Source organism: Capra hircus, chromosome 19, assembly GCF_001704415.2.
Source record: "Capra hircus breed San Clemente chromosome 19, ASM170441v1, whole genome shotgun sequence".
Taxonomy (NCBI): Eukaryota; Metazoa; Chordata; class Mammalia; order Artiodactyla; family Bovidae; genus Capra; species Capra hircus.
Genome location: NC_030826.1, coordinates 19,863,688 through 19,882,749, shown reverse-complemented (window position 1 = coordinate 19,882,749; position 19,062 = coordinate 19,863,688). Strand labels below are relative to the sequence as shown.

At 45.4% G+C, this 19,062-nt stretch overlaps 1 protein-coding gene across 3 annotated transcripts; it reads left to right on the top strand.

Moving 5' to 3' along the window:
• On the top strand, window positions 4-18,996 carry SPAG5 (sperm associated antigen 5). Of its 3 annotated transcripts, none has more exons than XM_005693257.3 (24): window positions 4-436; window positions 689-808; window positions 4,206-5,296; window positions 5,400-5,574; window positions 10,557-10,631; window positions 10,866-10,958; window positions 11,054-11,188; window positions 11,399-11,518; window positions 11,641-11,733; window positions 11,836-11,949; window positions 12,256-12,349; window positions 12,501-12,648; window positions 12,728-12,830; window positions 13,022-13,155; window positions 13,612-13,750; window positions 16,450-16,561; window positions 16,728-16,814; window positions 17,078-17,198; window positions 17,317-17,428; window positions 17,819-17,899; window positions 18,060-18,215; window positions 18,296-18,370; window positions 18,501-18,581; window positions 18,803-18,996. In XM_005693257.3, the coding sequence occupies exons 1-24, from the start codon at window positions 32-34 to the stop codon at window positions 18,872-18,874; spliced, it is 3,936 nt and encodes a 1,311-aa protein (XP_005693314.2). In that variant the 5' UTR covers window positions 4-31; the 3' UTR covers window positions 18,875-18,996. The 3 variants fall into 3 exon arrangements, with proteins under 3 accessions (XP_005693314.2, XP_013827322.2, XP_017919798.1); XM_013971868.2 differs by having other exon boundaries at window positions 29-73; XM_018064309.1 differs by having other exon boundaries at window positions 348-436; window positions 4,210-5,296.

Sequence of the window (19,062 nt, the reverse complement as noted above, 5' to 3'; positions counted from 1 at the left end):
GAGTGAAAGTGGCCTTCTCGAAGCTAGAGAGATGGATTCCTCGACAGTCCAGCTACCCGTTACGCTCTCGGAGGTGAGGCCGAAAAACTGGCCTTTGGCGTTGAGCCCCCTCCGCCACCGCCCACATCGGGGGTTGACGCTGGGGATCAGACCTCAGGGCACTCGCGCGCGCGCGCGCGCGCCCGCCATGGGGATGGCCGGGCGGGGCCAATGCAAGCCCCGCCCTCGCCCGCCAGGCCCCAGTCCGGGGCGGACGCGCCGGTCTGACTCACTGAGGCTTCGCAGCCAATCGGGAAGCGCGAAGCAGGTTCAAATAAAGACGGCGGGTAGGCATGGCGTCGTCTTTTACGTGTGGGAGGTATTCACCCTGCGTTCTGTGTTGAAGATGTGGCGGGTGAAAACACTCAACCTTAGCCTGTCGCCTTCGCCCCAACCGGTGAGCCGAAGGGCCTCATGGAGCGAGAGACCTAGACCGGGGTTTCGGGGTTTGCTGGCTGTGCCGAGCGTCTTGGGAAGCAGAGTCGAGCCTGAGGCGGGGGGCGTGTGGAGTTTTCCGGTCCTGCTGTTCGGAGCACTGGGGTTGGAGCCTACTCTTGTTTATTGCTCGTGAGCTTGTGAGGGAGGGAGGAGAGCTTCTTAGGGCCGGTCGCAGAGCCCAGGCTTACTTTCATGCTCTCTTCTTTCTTAGGGAAAAGCAGCTATGAGAACGCCTCTTCGAGAACTTGCCTTGCAGCCCGACGCCCCCACCAACTCTGGAAAAGGGCCCCCACACTCGCTGACCCCATCACCATGCAAACTGGGGCTGCAGGTGAGATTCGCCAGGCCAGTCTCTCGACTGGGCTCTTTGCCGAGGCCGAGAGCTCAGAGGAACAGAGGGCCAGGGCTGGAACGTAATTAATAACGATAATGAAGTTTTCTGCCTAGGCGACATCCATTTACATCTATTCAGGCCAACAGAGAGGTGCCCTAGGGTCGTTAAAGGAAATCCACTGAGAGCCCACTTCTCTATTTAGGTGTTAGTTTTTATCACCTCCTCCCCCGTTCAGTCTTTACCAAACGTCTCAGAAATACTATCACTTTGATTAGTGGTCTCCTCTTGATAAGGGCTCACTTATGGAGAAGTCAGTCAGCTGCAAGAATGAGCCAATATCCATCCGTTCCCCAGGTAGTCAAACGCTTATTTTTTGCTTATTTGCTTATTTTTCTATTGGGTTGTTATTTCTTTTTCAATGTTTTCTAAGTGTTCTTATTATATTATAGTCATCCTTTGTCATCCTTTTTACCTAGTTTATAACTTTCTTTTGATTTTTACCTTTAATCCTGGGGCTATCTAAGAGGGATTCTTGATTTCCAAGTGCTTAAAAACCATTTTGTGTCACCTTTTAAATTTATTTTCTCACATTATGATCAGAGTGTGATCTGTTGTCTTTTTAGCCAAGTATAGGGTGAATTTTTTCTGAGTGTTCTGTGAGCATATTAAAAAATGCATATTTACTATTCAAAGAATGTCACATTCTGTTATATCCATAAGCAGATAGTTAATTACCCTGTCCTTGTCCATTTTTCAGTCTGCCAGATCTGTTGAGTTTTGTGTTATCCTTGTTCAGATTTGGTATCAGTGTAATTTTGGCCTTGTAAAATGGGTTAGGAAGTGCTCTTTTAAATTTTTTGGAGGAGCTTGAGACAAATGGGTATTACGTCTTCTTTGAATGATTGGTAAAATTCACCCTGTGAAATGATCTGGTCCTGGACATTTCTGGAAGTTTTTGAGCATCTCTTCATATGCTTGGAGAAGGAAATAGCAATCCACTCCAGTATTGTTTCCTGGAGAATCCCATGGACAGAGGAGCCTGGCAGGCTGCAATCTATGGGGTCTTAGAGAGTAGGACACGACTGAGTGACTTCACTTTCATTTTTCACTTTCATGCGTTGGAGAAGGAAATGGCAACCCACTCCAGTGTTCTTGCCTGGAGAATCCCAGAGACGGGGGAGCCTGGTGGGCTGCTGTCTATGGGGTCGCATAAAGTCGGACACGACTGAAGTGACTTAGCAGCAGCAGCAGCAGAGTGACTAACACACTTTCATATGCTTAGTTGTCATTCATATATTTTCTTTGGAGAAATAGCTATTCAAGTCCTTTACCCATTTTTATATTGGATTATTTTTGTTGTTGTTGAGTTGTAGGAGTCTTTTGTGTATTCTGGATATTAACCCCTTTTCAGATATATGATTTGCAAATGTTTACTCCTTAAGGAATAAATAGGAACTTAATAAACATAGCAAAAGCTTTAAGGTGCATCTTTACATTTCTAAAAGTGTTTAGTTTGTATATTTAGCTTTGGGGCTATGTAGTGCAGACTGATTTTTTTTTTCATCATATAGTTTAATTTTGCCTTGTCACAGAAATGCTATAACTTTACATTCTACCTTGTCTGATACTGATATTGCTGCCTCTGCTCGCTTTGTTTTTGTCTGATATCTCTTTGCCATTCCTTTATTTTCTACTTTTTCTTAAGCACTTTGAAATAAAAACCTAAAGATTTGAAATAAAATACTTGAAAGTACATGAAACATGGAGCCTAACAAGTTTGTGTAACGCACACATCATTGTAACCAATACCCAAGGACACTGCTAGAATATCAGAAGCCCTTTTCAGGTCAATCTTACCTTTCATCCACTGCTGTAAATTAGAAATTTCATATAAGTCTAACTCCTTCTTTTTTCTTTCTTTTTTTTTAAATAAACAAATAGTCTTTATATCTAAAGCTTCTGAAATATCTTATTGTTCTGGTAATTTAGAAATTTTTTCATTTCCTATCAATCCTGCTTAGAGCTTGGTGAGCTACTTTAATATGCAAATTCAAATCTTTCTTTACCTTAGAGAAATTTTCTTCTAATACTTCTTAATCAGTGCCACATCTATGGGTGTTCTCTTTTCTCCTGGAGATTCTTTTATTCACGTTAGGTTTACTAGATTTATCTTCCAATTCTCTTAGCTTTTCCCTCAGATTTACACTTCTTTGTATCTTTAAAGGTTTTCTTTTACTTGATTGTTCAGGCCAGCAATTCCTGTCTTAACCCTGATCATCCTCTTTCCATTCATATTACTGAAATTTTTTCTTTAAAAGTAATATTTATTATTTCCATGGGAATTCACTGGTGATCCAGTGGTTAGGATGCTGCACTTCCACTGCAGGGGGTACAAGTTTGATCCTTGGTAAGGAAACGAATATCTCACATGCCATGCAGCCAAAACAAAACAAAAAAATAATTTAAATATAAATAAATACAAGTAATATTTATTATTTCCAGGAAGTCTTTGTGTGTGTGAGTTGTACTCAGATTTTCTTATATATATTTATAAATTTTTTTTGGTGCACATGGTCATCTCTTTCTTCCATCAACTGTGTTTTGGTAGGGTCTACCTTTCTTAAGTATCTCAGAGTTTGTCCTTTTTCTGGCTACTAGATCCACGTAAGTAGATTCATATTTTCCTATTGTTGTCCATTGAATCTCAAAACCAGCAGTCCTGCAAGTGGTTGAAAGTTCAGTGGTCTCTTATTCCTGTGAACCACCAATTGAGAGGTTGTCAGTCCCTTATCAGTGCACCAGGAAGAAGTCTTTCTGCAGTTCATCCTCCTCTGCTACAAAGGCTAGAGCTCTTCAGATCCCAAGAGTTGAATGGCTTCAACTCATGTGTTCAGGATAACCTCAGCACTTGTACCCAGGGAGACTAGGTCACTAGCATAGGTTAATGTTGCCTTTTCTCCCAAGAACACATGGATCTCTGTGGGCCAAGTGCTCTCTAACTCTAGCCCCCAATTTATCCTCTGTTCCAAAAAGAAGAAAATCTTATACCAACTCTAGAACTTGAGCCAGGGATCCCTCCTACCCTAGAATTACGTTGGAGTTGGGATTGGAGAAGAGGAGGGTCATTTTCAAGCTACCATCTCCACATGACATGGACAGAATATCTTAGCCTTTTTTATACTGTAACTTGGTTCACTTGGAAGGACCCAGAATATCTTCCCAACTTTTCTACTGGGTCTCTTTAGTAAGCAGCAAGGCTTAGCCAAGTTCTTACCTAGGCAAAGGTAATGGGAGCTCTTCCTTTTCTGAATTCAGACAGTATCCTGAGCCCATAATTGCATATTACTAACTAGAATTGACTCTCTTAGTCAACTGCTTTTGTTTTCTTTGGCAGGAAGACAGCAACAACTCATCTCCACCAGATTTTGTCAATGCTAAGAAGACAGACTCCCCTTCAGAACAGTTCAGCCATCCCTCAAAGTGGCTAGAAACTTATCAACATGAATCAGATGAGCAGCCCCTAAATCTGATTCCCCAAACCAACTCTACTCCCAAAACCTGTGAGAAAGGAGTAGACCCACTGGACAACAATGTGGTTAAAACCATGGTCCTTGTACCTTCTCCAGGGAGACAGCAGCAAGACATTATGCTTGCGGACCGTCTAGATATCATGGCAGAGGGAAACAGCTTCTCTCTAGATGAGCCTCTCAGGCCAGGAGACCTGCTGAGAAAGGGGGTGGCCTTCTGTACGGAAGACAGCTTTCCAGAAACTGTTCCTGGTATGCCTGAGATACCTGCATTTCAGGATCCTCCATCCCAGCTCTTGGAGTCCCCACCAAATCCCTGTTCTGAGCAGCAGCTACATTGCTCCAAGGAAAGCCTGAAGGACAGGAGCACTGAGGCTGAGCCTGAGGACTTAGTTCCTTATGAAAGTAACACCTTGTTGCCTTCCTCCGTGCTCTGGCTTTCCCCTTCAACTGCCTTAGCGGCAGATTGCCCTGTCAGTCATGTGGACCCAGAAGGGGATATTTTAGAGCACAGAGCTATAGAGGAGAAGGAAATGAGCTTTCCCACACTCCCTGAGAACGCTGAATTGGGACATCAAGCACTTGTGTCAGATACAGATGATATTCCATCCACGTGCCCAAGCCCAAATCCTGGAGAAATGGAATCACAGGTGGCTCCTGGGCCATCAGGAAAAGATGCCAGTGGCATTCCTGGCTCCGATGTAGGGCCTTGGATGTCACCCCTGGCCTGGCTGGAAAAAGGTGTCAATACCTCAGTCATGCTAGAAAATCTCCGCCAGAGCTTATCCCTTCCCTCTGCATTTCAGAATGCTGCAATCGGCACTACCCCTTTCTCTGCTTGTTCGGTGGGGACTTGGTTTACTCCCCCAGCACAACAGGAAAGGAGTACAAACACATCTCAGACAGGCCTGGTGGGCACCAAGGACAGTGCTTCTGAGACAGAGCACCTCCTGTGGGGGTAAGTGTCCTGTATCTTTGTGCTCCAGGGCTTCATTTGCCTGGATCCATCACTCCCTTCCCTCTCCCTCTCTTCTTCCCATGTTCTTCTCTTCCTACCACAGCCGTTCTCCAGATCTGACTGCCTTGTCTCGGCATGACCTGGAAGATAACCTGCTGAATTCTCTTGTCATCCTGGAGGTTCTCTCCCGCCAGCTGCGGGACTGGAAGAGTCAGCAGAGTGGCCCTCACCCCAAAGTCCAGGACAGCAGCACACAGACCGACACCTTTCCCAACGAGGTAAGATATTCCTCCTGAAGTGTGGAGGATCTCAGTGGGCCCTCTTCCTTAAAGTAAGTATGAAAGCTGAGGGTCTGGAAGATTCCCTTAGGGCTGTGAGTACACACTATACCCCTGGGATACATCAAAATTTTCCAAGGGAATGTAAGCAAGAAAGGTGTGTTTTTTTTAATTTACTTTAATTGAAAAAAAATTTTTAATCATCTATTTTAATTGCTTTACAATATTGCTTTGGTTTCCGCCATACATCAACAACAAGGGACGTTTTAAAGGAATTGTTTTTTAGATCTTCATCTTCTAGATACACTGTTGCCAGATTTTTTTTTTTTTTTTTTGGCCATGCCATGCAACATGAGGAATCTTATTCCCCTGAGCAGGGTTTGAACCCATACCCCCTGCACTGGGAGCGTGGAGTCATAACCACTGGAATGCTAGGGAGTTCCCTCACATAAATCTTGTACCTATAAGAATGGAAAATAGGCATCAGTTCAGTTCAGTCGCTCAGCTGTGTCCTTCTCTTTGCGACCCCATGGACTGCAGCACGCCAGGCCTTCCTGTCCATCAACAACTCCTGGAGTTTACCCAAACTCATGTCCATTGAGTCGGTGATGCCTTCCAACCATCTCATCCTCTGTCGTCCCCTTCTCCTCCTGCCTTCGATCTTTCCCAGCATTGGGTCTTTCCAAATGAGTCAGTTCTTCGCATCAGGTGGCCAAAGTATTGGAGTTTCAGCTTCAACATCAGTCCTTCCAATGAATACCCAGGATTGATCTCTTTTAGGATGAACTGGTTGGATCTCCTTGCAGTCCAAGGGACTCTCAAGAGTCTTCTCCAACACCACAGTTCATAAGCATCAATTCTTCGGTGCTCAGCTTTATTTATAGTCCAACTCTCGCATCCATACGTGACTACTGGAAAAACCATAGCCTTGACTAGACAGACCTTTGTTGGCAAAGTAATGTCTCTGCTTTTTGATATGCTGCCTAGGTTGGTCATAACTTTCCTTCCAAGGAGTAACATCTTTTAATTTCATGGCTGCAGTCACCATCTGCAGTGATTTTGGAACCCCCCAAAATAAAGTTTGTCACTGTTTCCATTGTTTCCCCATCTATTTGCCATGAAGTGATGGGACCGGATGCCATGATCTTAGTTTTCTTAATGTTGAGGTTTAAGGCAACTTTTTCACTCTCCTCTTTCACTTTCATCAAGCGTAGAATTGTTGCTGAACTATGTCTTACTGTAGGAATTATAGTAATCCACAGACACATGAACTGGTTAGGGGAGGGCTGGTTTATCCATTTCATTAGTACCAGTGAATGATCTCCAGTAAAATTTTACTAGGTATGTTTATGATTTTAATTATAATAGTGATTCATTTAAAACCGATGAAAATATTTGTCCACCCAAGAGTTTTTTCACGTAAAGTCTTATGGTGAGAGGAATTAGAAAATGTTTTAAATTTGTCTCAATTTAGGTGAACTTTTGTTGTTGTTGCAGAGATCTTGATTTAAAGTGTAAAAATATATTAGGATAAAATTCTGAGAGGCGTAAAAATTGAGGTTCAAGGAGAAAAAAGGATGATATAAAATTTCTGACAAAGTGCTTGTGTGTGTATTTTTTTAAAATATCAAACATAATAAATCATGGTATTTGTAATATTTATACCATTGGGTATATTTGGGGGTGATGTAACAGTTTTATTTCAAACTGTCAACATTTACAAGGTGGTGGAAATTACAGCCTTTGAACAATTTAAACATCAGAGTACTCAATCTTTCAAAATTATTGTAGGAGATACCAGAGGATGACAGTTACAGACCATTGTCCTAGAGGATTCTTGCTGTGACAGCATAGGTTGAGGATGTCAGGGAATGTGTCAGGGAAGGAACTGAGACCCTCCGTATTATGGCTGTTGAGGTAATAGGGGCTGCTGCTAAGAAGAGATGGTCTCAGAAATTCCCTGGCAGTCCAGTGGTTAGGACTCTATGCTCTCACTGCCGAAGGCCCGGGTTCAATCCCTGGTTGGGGAACTGAGATCCCACAAGCCACTCAGCTCGGCAAGAAACAAACAAACAAAGAAAAGTCTTCTCTGGGTTGAAAATATCCTCAATGACTTTACTTTCTGCCAAAATCCTGGAAACCACAGGCTCATCATTCTTCCAGCTGCTCAGTTTCTCTCCTGTGTTTTCTTATTTTTGTATCCTTTCCTCTGGTCCTTGGCCTTGTTCTCCACTACCCTGAGTTGACCATCTGTACCTTGAAGCTTGCCAAATCCTTTGAGAGACCACTGAAGCAGAACCAAAGAGAGGAAATGACAGTACCTTCAGCCATTCCCCATCACAGTTTCATGTCTTTGCCGCTTGGCTGCCTCATTGATGCTAATCTCATCACTGGCCTGACTGCCCAGCCCTAAGCAGTGTGCGTGCCCTGTTCCAGGGCTCAGTGGAGGACTCCATGTCCTTACTGTAAAACACAGGAGGAGGGAGGCCTGCTGGGGCCGGGGGTGATGGATGCCAGGAGATCTGCCTCCTTACATCCAGACTGCTGCAGCGTCGTGACTCAGCACTGCTGTTCCAGCACTAGGCTTTTCCCTAGGCGATGTATGTCTTGCAGTGGCTTCCCACTTTTCTCTTGGAAGTTTCTCTATGGCTCTACTGCCTTTGAGATCACAGTTATCTACTTCACATAGCACACCATGATTTTCATCTGCTCTAAGATAGTGAACAGACCTTAGAGATTACAAAAATTAAAATGACTGGTAAATAAATATTTGAGAAGGTTACCATTTTTGATAATCAGATAAATGCAAATTGCACATGAAATGCTATTTTCTTCTGACAAAATAGCAAAGAATAAAACTGGTGGTAAATATTGTCCCATCATCAGTAAGGTATAAATTGGTTGAACCTTTTTTTAATGCTTTAAAACAGTTATATTTAACATTATTATTAAACATTTTTTTTCCCTCTTGTTTGAACATTATGCCTTTAAATGGGATCACTCTTTCTGCTGCTGCTGCTAAGTCACTTCAGTCGTGTCTGACTCTCTGTGACCCCATAGACAGCAGCCCACCAGGTTCCCCCGTCCCTGGGATTCTCCAGGCAAGAACACTGGAGTGGGTTGTCATTTCCTTCTCCAATGCATGAAAGTGAAAAGTGAAAGTGAAGTTGCTCAGTCGTGTCTGAATCTTACCAACCCCATGGACTGCAGCCCACCAGGCTCCTCTGTCCGTGGGATTTTCCAGGCAAGAGTACTGGAGTGGGGTGCCATTGCCTTCTCCACCCTTTCTAAGGGCAGTTTAAACTGCTTAAAGCAGTTCAAACTTTTTAACCCAGTAACTCCACTTCTAGGTGTATATCCTAAGGGGGAAAAAATTCCGCATACAGATGATAACTTTAAAAACATGAGAAAGGAAATAATGGTACATCCATAAGATGTAGATATTCTATAGTTATTTAAAAATATGTTCATGAGGAGTTTTTTTGGTTTTGTTTGTTTGTTTTTTGCCATGCCTTGCTGCATGCAGGATGTTAGTTCCCCGACCAGGGATCAAAACCGTACTCCCTGCAGTGAAAGCACAGAGTCCTAGCCATTGGACTGCCAGGGAGGTCCCTTGAAGAGTTTTTAATAGCATGGAAAAATAAGTTTAATGTAAGTTCATGGTAAAAGGAAATCATGTTTCACCTCTCAGAGGTTTTGAGGTGAAGTAAAATATCAGCAGAAGTTAAAAATAAGTGATACTTCACTTTGATAGGTCTTCCTAAAGTACATATTCCTAGTCTCAGGCTCTCAATGAGGAGAGTGAACATAAACTCAGAGCTAAATGACATTAGTATAATAAAATTAAGTAAGAAAAGCAGGACCCTAATTTTATTTATCTTTATCCACAAATAAATTTTATTTATTGAGATATCTCAATCTCAAAACCAATTGTGTTTTTTCTTAAGCATTACTGTCTTTCATCAAATCTAAGACACTATCAATTTAAAAAGCATACCAATGTCAGTGGTGTTAAAATGTAAAAAGACAGTCATCTTAGAATTTACTGAATATGGTAATTTCCTTCTAAATCTGTAGTCTACAACTTTTTTCACCCTGACACCTGAGGGAGGTAATAGATTCATCAGTTACAGCAAATCCCTATAGCAAGGAAATCTGGTGTGGAAGTATATTGAAATCTCTCGGGGTGAATGCTGTACTGTTGGTTGAGAATCACAGCTCTCAGTGGTGAAACTAATAATCTTTTTCCATTCTGTTCACTTTTCCATTTCTAAAATTTTATGGTAAACACATTATCAGAAAAAAGTTATTTTGAATTTTATTTATTTATTCAGTTTTGGCTGGGCTGAGTCTTCATTGCTCCACGGGCTTTCTCTAGTTGCAGCAAGTGGGGGCTGCTCTCAAGTTGTGGCGCGTGGGCTTTTCACTGCGCTGGCTTCTCTTGTTACAGAGCACAGGCTCTAGGCATGAGGGCTTCAGTAGTTGTGACACATGGGCTCAGAAGTTTCAGCCTGCAGGCTCCAGAGCACAGGTTGTGGCCCAGGAGCGTAGTTGCTCTGTGGCAAGTGGGATCTTCCCGGATCAGCGATCAGACCCATGTCTCCTGCATTGGCATGTGGATTCATTACCACCGAGCCACCAGGGAAGCCCCCCAAAATATATATATTTTTAAATTTTACTCTACAGTACTGTATTGGTTTTGCCGTACATTGACATGAATCTGCCACGGGTGTGCATGAGTTCCCAATCCTGAACCCCCCAAAAATATTTTTTAAAGTAATTTTAGATTAGTTTTAATTAAAAAAGTAATTTTGTTTTTAACCTACCTCTGGATTTTTTTCTAGCTTGGCTTCATCAGGCTGTGAGCTTTGCTCCTGCCTTTAATGGGAAGGGCTCCTGTATATTAGTGGGTGGGAGGGGGCACAAGGTGCTGGCAGTGCATATCGTTTCTGCAAAAGGAACAACCCTGTTTCTCTGGCTAGATGAGTAAGAAACCTCAGCATCTTCAGGAGAGCCAGGAGGTTGGACAGGCTCTGCAGCAGGCCAGGAATGTCATGGTAAGTGTTGACTGACCTTAGACCATTGCTGGGTCCCCTGTGAAAATCAAGAATGGAGTGGTGAGCAGATGATGGTACTCAAACGTGGGAGTGAAAAGAGGTTTCCTTTTGTTAAGGACATCTCTTCCTTATTGGGAGCTTGAAATTGGGGTCCGTGGCTTTCCTCCAGTGTCCCTGCTTGCTTCCTGCTGAATACCTGTATTTGATCTAGCCTAACCTCCTCTCCCTCTACAGCAATCATGGGTGCTCCTCTCTAGAGAGCTGATATCCTTGCTTCACCTGTCTTTGCTGCACTTAGATGAAGATAAGACTGCTCTGAGTCAGGAGGTAAGCAGCATAAAGATGGAGGCAGAGGCCTCTGGTGGGACTGAAATTCAGCCAAAGAAAGAAACCAGGCACAGTATCTGATTCTTATCTTATAGACTCGGCGTGCAGAAACCTTGGTGTCCTGCTGTTTTGATGTGTTGAAGAAATTGAAGGCCAGGCTTCAGAGCCTCAAAGCAGAAAGGGAGGAGGCAAAGCACAGAGAGGAACTGGCCCTCAGAGGCAAGGATGCGGTAAGGTGTCAGGCTTTGGTTCCTGCATGAGGGAGGTCTCTTCCTAAGGTTCGTGCAGGAATACAGATTGACTAGAGTCACAGATGGGTGGCCTGAGAACTACCTGCCCTGAGGAGTAATGAACTCAGCTACTGGTGTGACGGGTAGTTAACGGTTTTTTGTGCTGTTTCCTTCTGTACACGATGTCCTCACTGTCTCTTATTTAAACAGGCAGAGACAGTGCTAGAGGTCTTCTGTGCACACGCCAGCCAGCGCATCAGCCAACTGCAACAGGACCTGGCATCCATGGGGGAATTCAGAGGCCTTTTGAAGGAGACCCAGACCCAACTGGTAGTTGAGGGTATCTTCTTTCCTGGGATCCACGTTGACACTCTGGGAAGGGGGGTCAGGTACCCATGCTTCCCTGTATCCAATGGGAAGGGGCACCTCCATTGGCAATCCTTCTCATGTAGGTAGGGCTTCACACTGAGCAAGAAGAGTTGGCTCAACAGACAGCGAGTCTTACTTCAGCCTTGCAACAGGACTGGATAGCCATGCAACTGGATGTGAGTATCGGCGGGCATTATACTGCTCCTCTGCTCACAGTCAGCCCTGTTAGAAGTCTTTTCTCAAGCGTGCTCTCTTGACCTCTTTGCCTCCCCCGGTAGTATGTAACATGGACAGCTCTGCTGAGCCGGTTTCGACAACTCACGGAGAAATTTACAGCCAAGAGCCGGCAGACCCTGCAGGAACGTGATGCTGCAATTGAGGAAAAGCAGCAGGTACATGGGAGAGGGGACTGCTTAGGCCTGGTTTCTTCCTCCTTCTCCACAGAAGGCCTTTCTGATGAGCCTCTCCCCCTAGACCTGTCTTCTTTCCATCGGTGGCTTTGGAGACCAGCCAGTCCCTTTGCTGTTAGGGGGCCTTCCACACCTTCATCAGCTTTTCTCCTGTTGCTGCTTTCTCCTAAGGATTAGACTTATTTGCTGCAGTGAACAAGGAGAGAGTCGCTGTCCTGTAACTGGACTAAGTCTTGGGACTCCTGATTCAGGAGGAATTGTGGGAAGAAAACTATCTTTTTCTCCTAGGTTTCCAGGGAGCTGGAACAAGTCTCTTCCCATTTAGAGGACTGCAAAAGCCAATTAGAACGACTGGAGTTGGAAAACAGTCGCCTGGCAGCAGGTGTGCATGGGTGCAAGCAATTGTACCCTGCTGAGGCTTGGGGTGTGGCAGCGGAGCAAGCAGCTGCTCTAGAGCACTTGTTTTGGAGCAGAGGTGTGGGGCAGTTTGGGCCTGCTGACCACATGTCGTCATTAGGATCCTTTTGGCCTAGATCTCCAGGCTCAGCTGCAGATTCTGGCCAGCACAGAGAGTCAGCTAAAAGTGCTACAGAGTCAGCATGCCCATTGTACCCAGGACCTGGCCATGAAGGACGAGTTGCTCTGCCGGCTTACCCAGAGCAGCGAGGAGCAGGCTGCTCAGTGAGTTCCTCTTGGGCTGTGGTGGCGGTAAGCACCCAGAACAGAGGACCAGTGGAATCTCACACAAGGTCTCTGGCAGATGGCAAAAGGAAGAAATGGCGCTAAAACACGTGCAGGCAAAGCTGCAGCAGCAACAGGCGGTCTTGGCCAAGGAGGTGCAGGACCTGAAGGAAACCCTGGAGGTAAGTAAGGTGGCCTGGGGCAGGGGGGCTGGCAGGAGTGTGACAATTCCCTGATGGTACCAATGTGAGGTTTGAGACTGGACTGGAAGAAGCCTCTGATCCCAGGACTCTGTAAAGTGTCCCACTTGGATGCATTTCCCCACCCTGCCACGCCTCACTCCTTGCCTTCCTTCTTTCTCCTGTCTCCCCAGTTTGCTGAACAGGAGAATCAGGTTGCTCACCTGGAGCTGGGCCAGGTTGAGTGTCAGTTGAAAACCACGCTGGAAGTGCTCCGGGAGCGCAGCATGCAGTGTGAGGGCCTCAAGGACACCGTGGAGAACCTGAAGTAAGATCTCTACCTCTCGGTGCTTCCCCCTGAGGACTTCTTTCCCAGGCCCACTTCTGGAAGCGGAAGTCTCCAAGAAGGGAATTGTACCAGGGTCCGAGAGCCTCTTGTTTCTTGCTTTGAATGCAGTTCTGTGGGGGCAGTTTGGGGAGGTGTTCGGAGAAGGTCACCTGGTGTTTGGCCATCTTCTGTGTTCCTTTCTTATTGTTGTTTAGTTGCTAAGTTTTGTCTGACTCTTTCTGACCCCATGGATGGTAGTCCGCCAGGCTCCTCTGTCCATGGGATTTCCCAAGCAAGAATACTGGAGTGGGTTGCCACGTCCTTTTCCAGGGGATTTCCCGACCCAGAGATTGAACCTGTATCTCCTGCATTGCAGGAGGATTCTTTACCTCTGAGCTATGTAGGAAGCCCTTCCTTATTTCAAGGCTAAAATTCCTTATATCCTTCCTATTTCAGGGTTAAACTAGCCAGCATCGTAGCAGAAACACAGCAGCAAGACCTGGAGAAGATGTGCCAGTATTCCCAAGAGCTGGGGGTGCTGACAGAGCAACTCCATAGCCTGACCCTCTTCCTACAGACGAAACTAAAGGAGAAGGTGGGATACGGGATTTCCTTCTCTTCCCTTACAATCATATCTTCAAATAAAGACAGTTTTATTTCTTCCTTCCCTGTCTGTAAACCTTTTATTCCCTTTCTTACTTCATTAGCTAGAACTTCCTCCACAATGCTGAAAAGGATTCAAGTTGAGGAAGTTCCCCTCTAATCTTGGTTTACTGAGGGTTTTTCCAATTGTATCTTTATTGTATAGAATGGTCTTCCTAAAATACTGTTCCATTTCTGTGACCTTCAGTGACTTTCAGTTGCCTACAGGATGGCCTGTTATCTGTCTCCTTTCCTATTATGAGCTCTTTACTCCCACTAGACTGCCTACACACTACACACACATCTCATTTCCATTCTTACCCAGATGCAGGCTGTTACCATGTTCATTCTCCTCTATCTTCAAACTGGAAATGTCTTTTCCTTCCTATTAAAATCCTCTCTGGTTCACCTTCTTTGAAATGTTCTCAAACATCAGTGGACTCAGTGATCTCCTGCTGTATTTCTCATGAGCTTACTCTCCTTTTGCACTTGTATTAATTTTCCTTGGATGTTTGGTCTTTCTGCTAGACTGTGTTTATAGCAAGCAGAAGTTTAGCATTGCTTCTTTGGCTTCCCCAAAGTGCATACTGCAGAGTAAATGATGGATATCTTTCAGACTGCAGAGTTAATTAGCTTATTCAACAGTTAAGGGCAGAGCCAGAATCCTGAAATCAAATTGCTTATGAGCTGACCCCATTCCCCAGCGTGTGATAAGCACAGAAATCTAGTCTTGGGAAGACAGACAGATGTAAATATGTCATTTTGACTTGTGATTGTGATAGAAGGTTGTATGGCCACAGAGAAAGGAGCATCAGCTTTAGTTCTGAGAGTTAGGATGTCATCTCAGAGCAGGTGATTCTTGGGCAGAGTCTTGAGGTTAGAAGTTTGTAGAGCAGGGGTGGGTATACAGGAAGGCCCACCAGGCAGAGGGAACAGCATATGAAAGTCATAGAGGCATTAGGGGTACTTTTTGTAGTGTCTACCCTGTGACAAGGCCTGGGTCAGGTGCTGGGACTAACCAGGTGAACAAGGCCAAAGCTCTGCTCATATGGAATGTGGTGAGTTTGGGGCCTGGGAAGTAGCCCTTTATAAGTGGATTATAGAAGCTATGTGGGGCAGGGATGACAAGGGGAAGAGGGTGGAGAAGTAGGCAGGAGGCCAGATTTTTGAAGACTTGAACTAATAGCGATTATAGAAGGGATATGGAGGAGGGGATGGATTGAATGAATTCAATACATATTTAGGAAGTAAAGGTAATAGAGGGTTTCTCTGGTGGCTCAGCAGTAAAGAATCTGCTTACAATGCAGGAGATGTGGGTTAGATCTTGGGTTGGAAAGATCCCCTGGAGAAGGAAATAGGCAACCCACTCCTGTATTCTTACCTGGGAAATCCCATGGACAGTGGAGCCAGGAGGGCTACAGTCTGTGGGGTCATAAAAGAGTCGGACATGACTTAGCGATTACATAACAACAGAAGGTAATAGAATATGGTGACCAGTTTGATATAGGAGTAAGGTGAAAGAGTGACTGATGATCTTTTTTGCTGGAAAGATGGCAACACTCTCTAGAACTGAGATTGGCAGACTTTTCCTGTAATGTGCAATGTGATAAATATTTTCAGTTTTGCGAGGTATGTGATCTCTGTCTCAGCTACTCAACTCTGCCTTTGTAGCTCAGAAGCAGCCATAGAGAGTATGTAAATAAATGGATGTGGCAATGTTTCAATAAAACTTTATTTACAAAGACAGGTGGCAGGCCATATTGAAACCACAGGCTGTATTTTGCTGCCTCCCTGCTCTAGGATCTTAAATACAAGTGGGGTGGGACAGGAAAAATGGTTAGCTCAGCTTTATACATAGTAAATTTCAGGTAACTGTGGAGCAATCTGGTAGATTTTTCACAGGCAGTTGAGCCTTTGGACCAGGAGATTGGGAAAAAGTCCAGTTGTAGAGAGACAGATTGAAGGGTCATCAGTGTAGAAGTGGATGCTTCTGTGGAGCTCCTGAGGTGAAGCCATGTGGGGAATGAATTAGAGTGTAAAGGGGATCAAGTATGAACCAAAAGGAGCCCACAGTTAAAGATAGACCTCTGCACAGAGAGAAGAAATAGCCAGAAAGGTATGAGTCCTACCTGTGAAGCAAAGTTATGTCACAAAAGCTAAGAAAATGAAATTTCTAATAGAACATGGTCATTGGTTATTACATAGGTCAGGTGAAATAAGATCTGAAAGGAGTGCACTGCATCTGAAAGTAAGGCTGCCCTTGGAGCACAAAATAATGAGGATGCCTTTGGTGTTCCAACAATTGTGGAATGGTGGGCAGAATCCTGTGTGTAGTGGCCCAGGGATTCCATAGATGGTGAGAATTTTAGGCAAGAAATGCAGTCTTTTCTTTCTTTTTTTTTTAAATTGAAGGGAAAGAGAAAAGGCAGTAACTAAAAGGGTACTTAAGGTAAAAAGAAGGCTTTTTTTAAAAAATTATTGTTCTAGTGAGAGAGAATTAAGTTCAGGGAGAGGAACTAATGGAAAAGTTGAAGATAGAGAAGAGAGGTGATAGAACAGCATTCCCACGGAGATGGCTAGTGAGTACCTGTAAGTTCAGGGAATTCAACTAACCCTGAAAAGCAGCTGACATTTTTTCTCCTTTGCCCTCAGGCTGAACCAGAGACCCTCCTGATAAGCACAGCCAGTGCTCTTTCCCAGGAACACCCTCCACCCAGTGACAGCACCTTCTTGGGAAGTGCCCAGACAGCAGAGGCAGATGAAGGTTAAAGGCCCTGGAATTGAAGGGTGGGAAAGTTGGGACCCTGCTTCTGGTATCTTCAGCTGTTGAAGATGCTGCCAACAGACCCCGTCTCTCCCGGCTTCTGTGGTGGCAGATCCTTGACAGGGCCACCAGAGGGGCCCTCTGCCACAGTTGTTTTCTGTTTCAGACCCAGAATCCACTCCTGTGCCCTTGCTTGGAAGTGACAAGAGTGCTTTCACCAGAGTAGCATCAACAGTTTCCCTTGAGCCTACAGGTTAGGATGGACTCCAGGGATCCTGCCTCATTTCTAGATCTGGTTGTGATGATAAAGACTAAAGCAGTGAGAAGTGCTTTGCTCTAAAAACCTCAATTCAATTTGGGCTTATTTCAGTTCTGCCTTTGGGGGATCGGTAATGTTCCGGATATTCAAATCCTATGGGTGGGGAACATGGATAAGAGTGGAAGAAGTGATGGCTATGTACTCCTTCCTACTGGAGCTAAAGGGCTTTGCCTCTTATCTAGTACTTTCTCTTTCAGAAACCCCAGACATTGAGAAGAGCCTGGCAGAAATGGGTACTAAGACTCTGGAACTTCAGAGCCTGTGTTCCTTGCTGCAGGAGTCTAAAGAAGAGGCTGTCAGGACTCTGCAGCAAAAGATGTAAGTGGAGTGCAGTCTTAGGGAGAGAGGGCAGGTCATGTGAGCAGCCCCTTAATGTCAAGGGCCCAGCCAGCCCCTGGTGGGGGCAGGAATAATACTGAATTTTTCCCTCCCGTAGATGTGATCTGCAGGCTCAGCTGCAGGCCCAGGAAGAACAGCATCAGGAAGCCCAGAAGGCAAAGGAAGCGGACATAGAGAAGCTGAACCAGACCTTGTGCTTGCGCTACAAGGTGGAGGAGGGGCCTGGAAGTGAAGCCATGAGGAACTGGGGCAGCTGTGCGGGCCCACTGGGAGCTGCTGTCTCTCCAGGAATCTGGGTGGTGGGGATTTTCCAACTATTGCCCTAGTTTTGCCCTTCCTGGGGTTAGACAATTCACATATTTGGGAACCAGCTATAGGCTGACCCATCTTCCAGGCTGACCTAGAAGTCAGGAACTCCAGCAGAGCTCTCTCTACAGGGAAATGTGCCTGACCTGACCTAGCCCTAGAGGAAGAATTGGAGTGTTGGTAATTGGTATCACCTGGACTGAGCATGAGTCAGGCGTGAAATCTTATCTCTTGGCAAGGGCTGCAAAGAAGCCAGCTCTCCCACTGCCTTCTCACCTCCTTTTCTCTAACAGAATGAAAAGGAACTCCAGGAAGTGATACAGCAGCAGAACGAGAAGATCCTGGAGCAGATAGACAAAAGCGGCGAGCTCATAGTACGTTCGTCATGATGCCTGGCCTCTGCCTTCTGTGTCACTATAGCCAGGGTCCCAGATGTGGGAATTGGGTCCCCTGGTCTACCCTTGCTCACCACATGGGGTAAGGATGGAGAGGACCTTTGAGCGCTACTAGATACCTCTCCATTCTCATCCCCAGAGGCTTAGAGAGGAGGTGACCCAGCTCACCCGCTCTCTTCGGCGTGCAGAGACAGAGACTAAGGTGCTCCAAGAGACCCTGGCAGGCCAGCAGAACCCCGACTGTCAGCCCATGGACACGAACTGGATCCAGGAGAAAGTGTGGCTCTCCCAGGAGGTGACTCAGAGTTAACCACAGAGCCGGGCAACTGGTGGGAACCTTAGGCTGTGCCCCTACTCATCTGAACGTATCTACAGGTGGACAAACTGAGGGTGATGTTCCTGGAGATGAAAAATGAGAAGGCAAAACTCACGGTCAAGTTCCAGAGCCACGTAAGGATTTCCATGCCATTCCAGGGCTGTTTCCCATCTCCCCTAGCAAGTTCCCTGCCATGTCTACCTTTCCCCACAAGCTATGTCATTCTTTTAAGGATAGAACTTATGCAGCCTATTTGCTTTTTAGAGAAACATCCTGGAAGAGAATCTGCGGCGCTCTGACGAGGAGTTAAAGAAACTAGATGACACTGTTCAGCATATTTATGAGGTAAAGGAGGCATTGATGCAACTTAGGTACTTGGCATAAGGCCTGGCTGGGGGTACTGATCAGCATAGCTCTGATTCCCAGCCTGTGCTGAGAGCTGGGCCCTGATTCACTGTTGTGGGCTTCTCTGTGGCTTCCATTTTCTCCCCTCTAAGAGGGTGTTTCTTAGGCCTGGCGCTTCCTGGCCTGTGACCCTGAGCTGCCTTTTCTGAATCTCTTTCCAGACTCTGCTGTCCATCCCAGACGTCGTGAAGGGATGCAAGGAGCTACAAGGATTGCTGCAATTTCTGAGCTAAGAAACTGAAAGCTGGAGTCTGTTGCACCCCTTTTTACCTGCAACACTCCCTTACCCCAACATCAGGACCAATTGGCTTAGAGCCAGCTCTGTTTATAAAATAAAGTATATTTAATGTATTTCTTCAGGCTCACCGAATCTTATTTCTTGGGTGGGAGGTGGGTAGATGAGCTCAGAGGGAGGCAGCTT

Coding starts and splice junctions, on each gene's coding strand:
- SPAG5 (XM_005693257.3), top strand. CDS start 32: ATGGATTCCTCGACAGTCCAGCTACCCGTTACGCTCTCGGAGGTGAGG. Junction 809..4,205: donor CATGCAAACTGGGGCTGCAG/GTGAGATTCGCC, acceptor TTTCTTTGGCAG/GAAGACAGCAACAACTCATC. Junction 12,831..13,021: donor ACCTGAAGGAAACCCTGGAG/GTAAGTAAGGTG, acceptor CTGTCTCCCCAG/TTTGCTGAACAGGAGAATCA.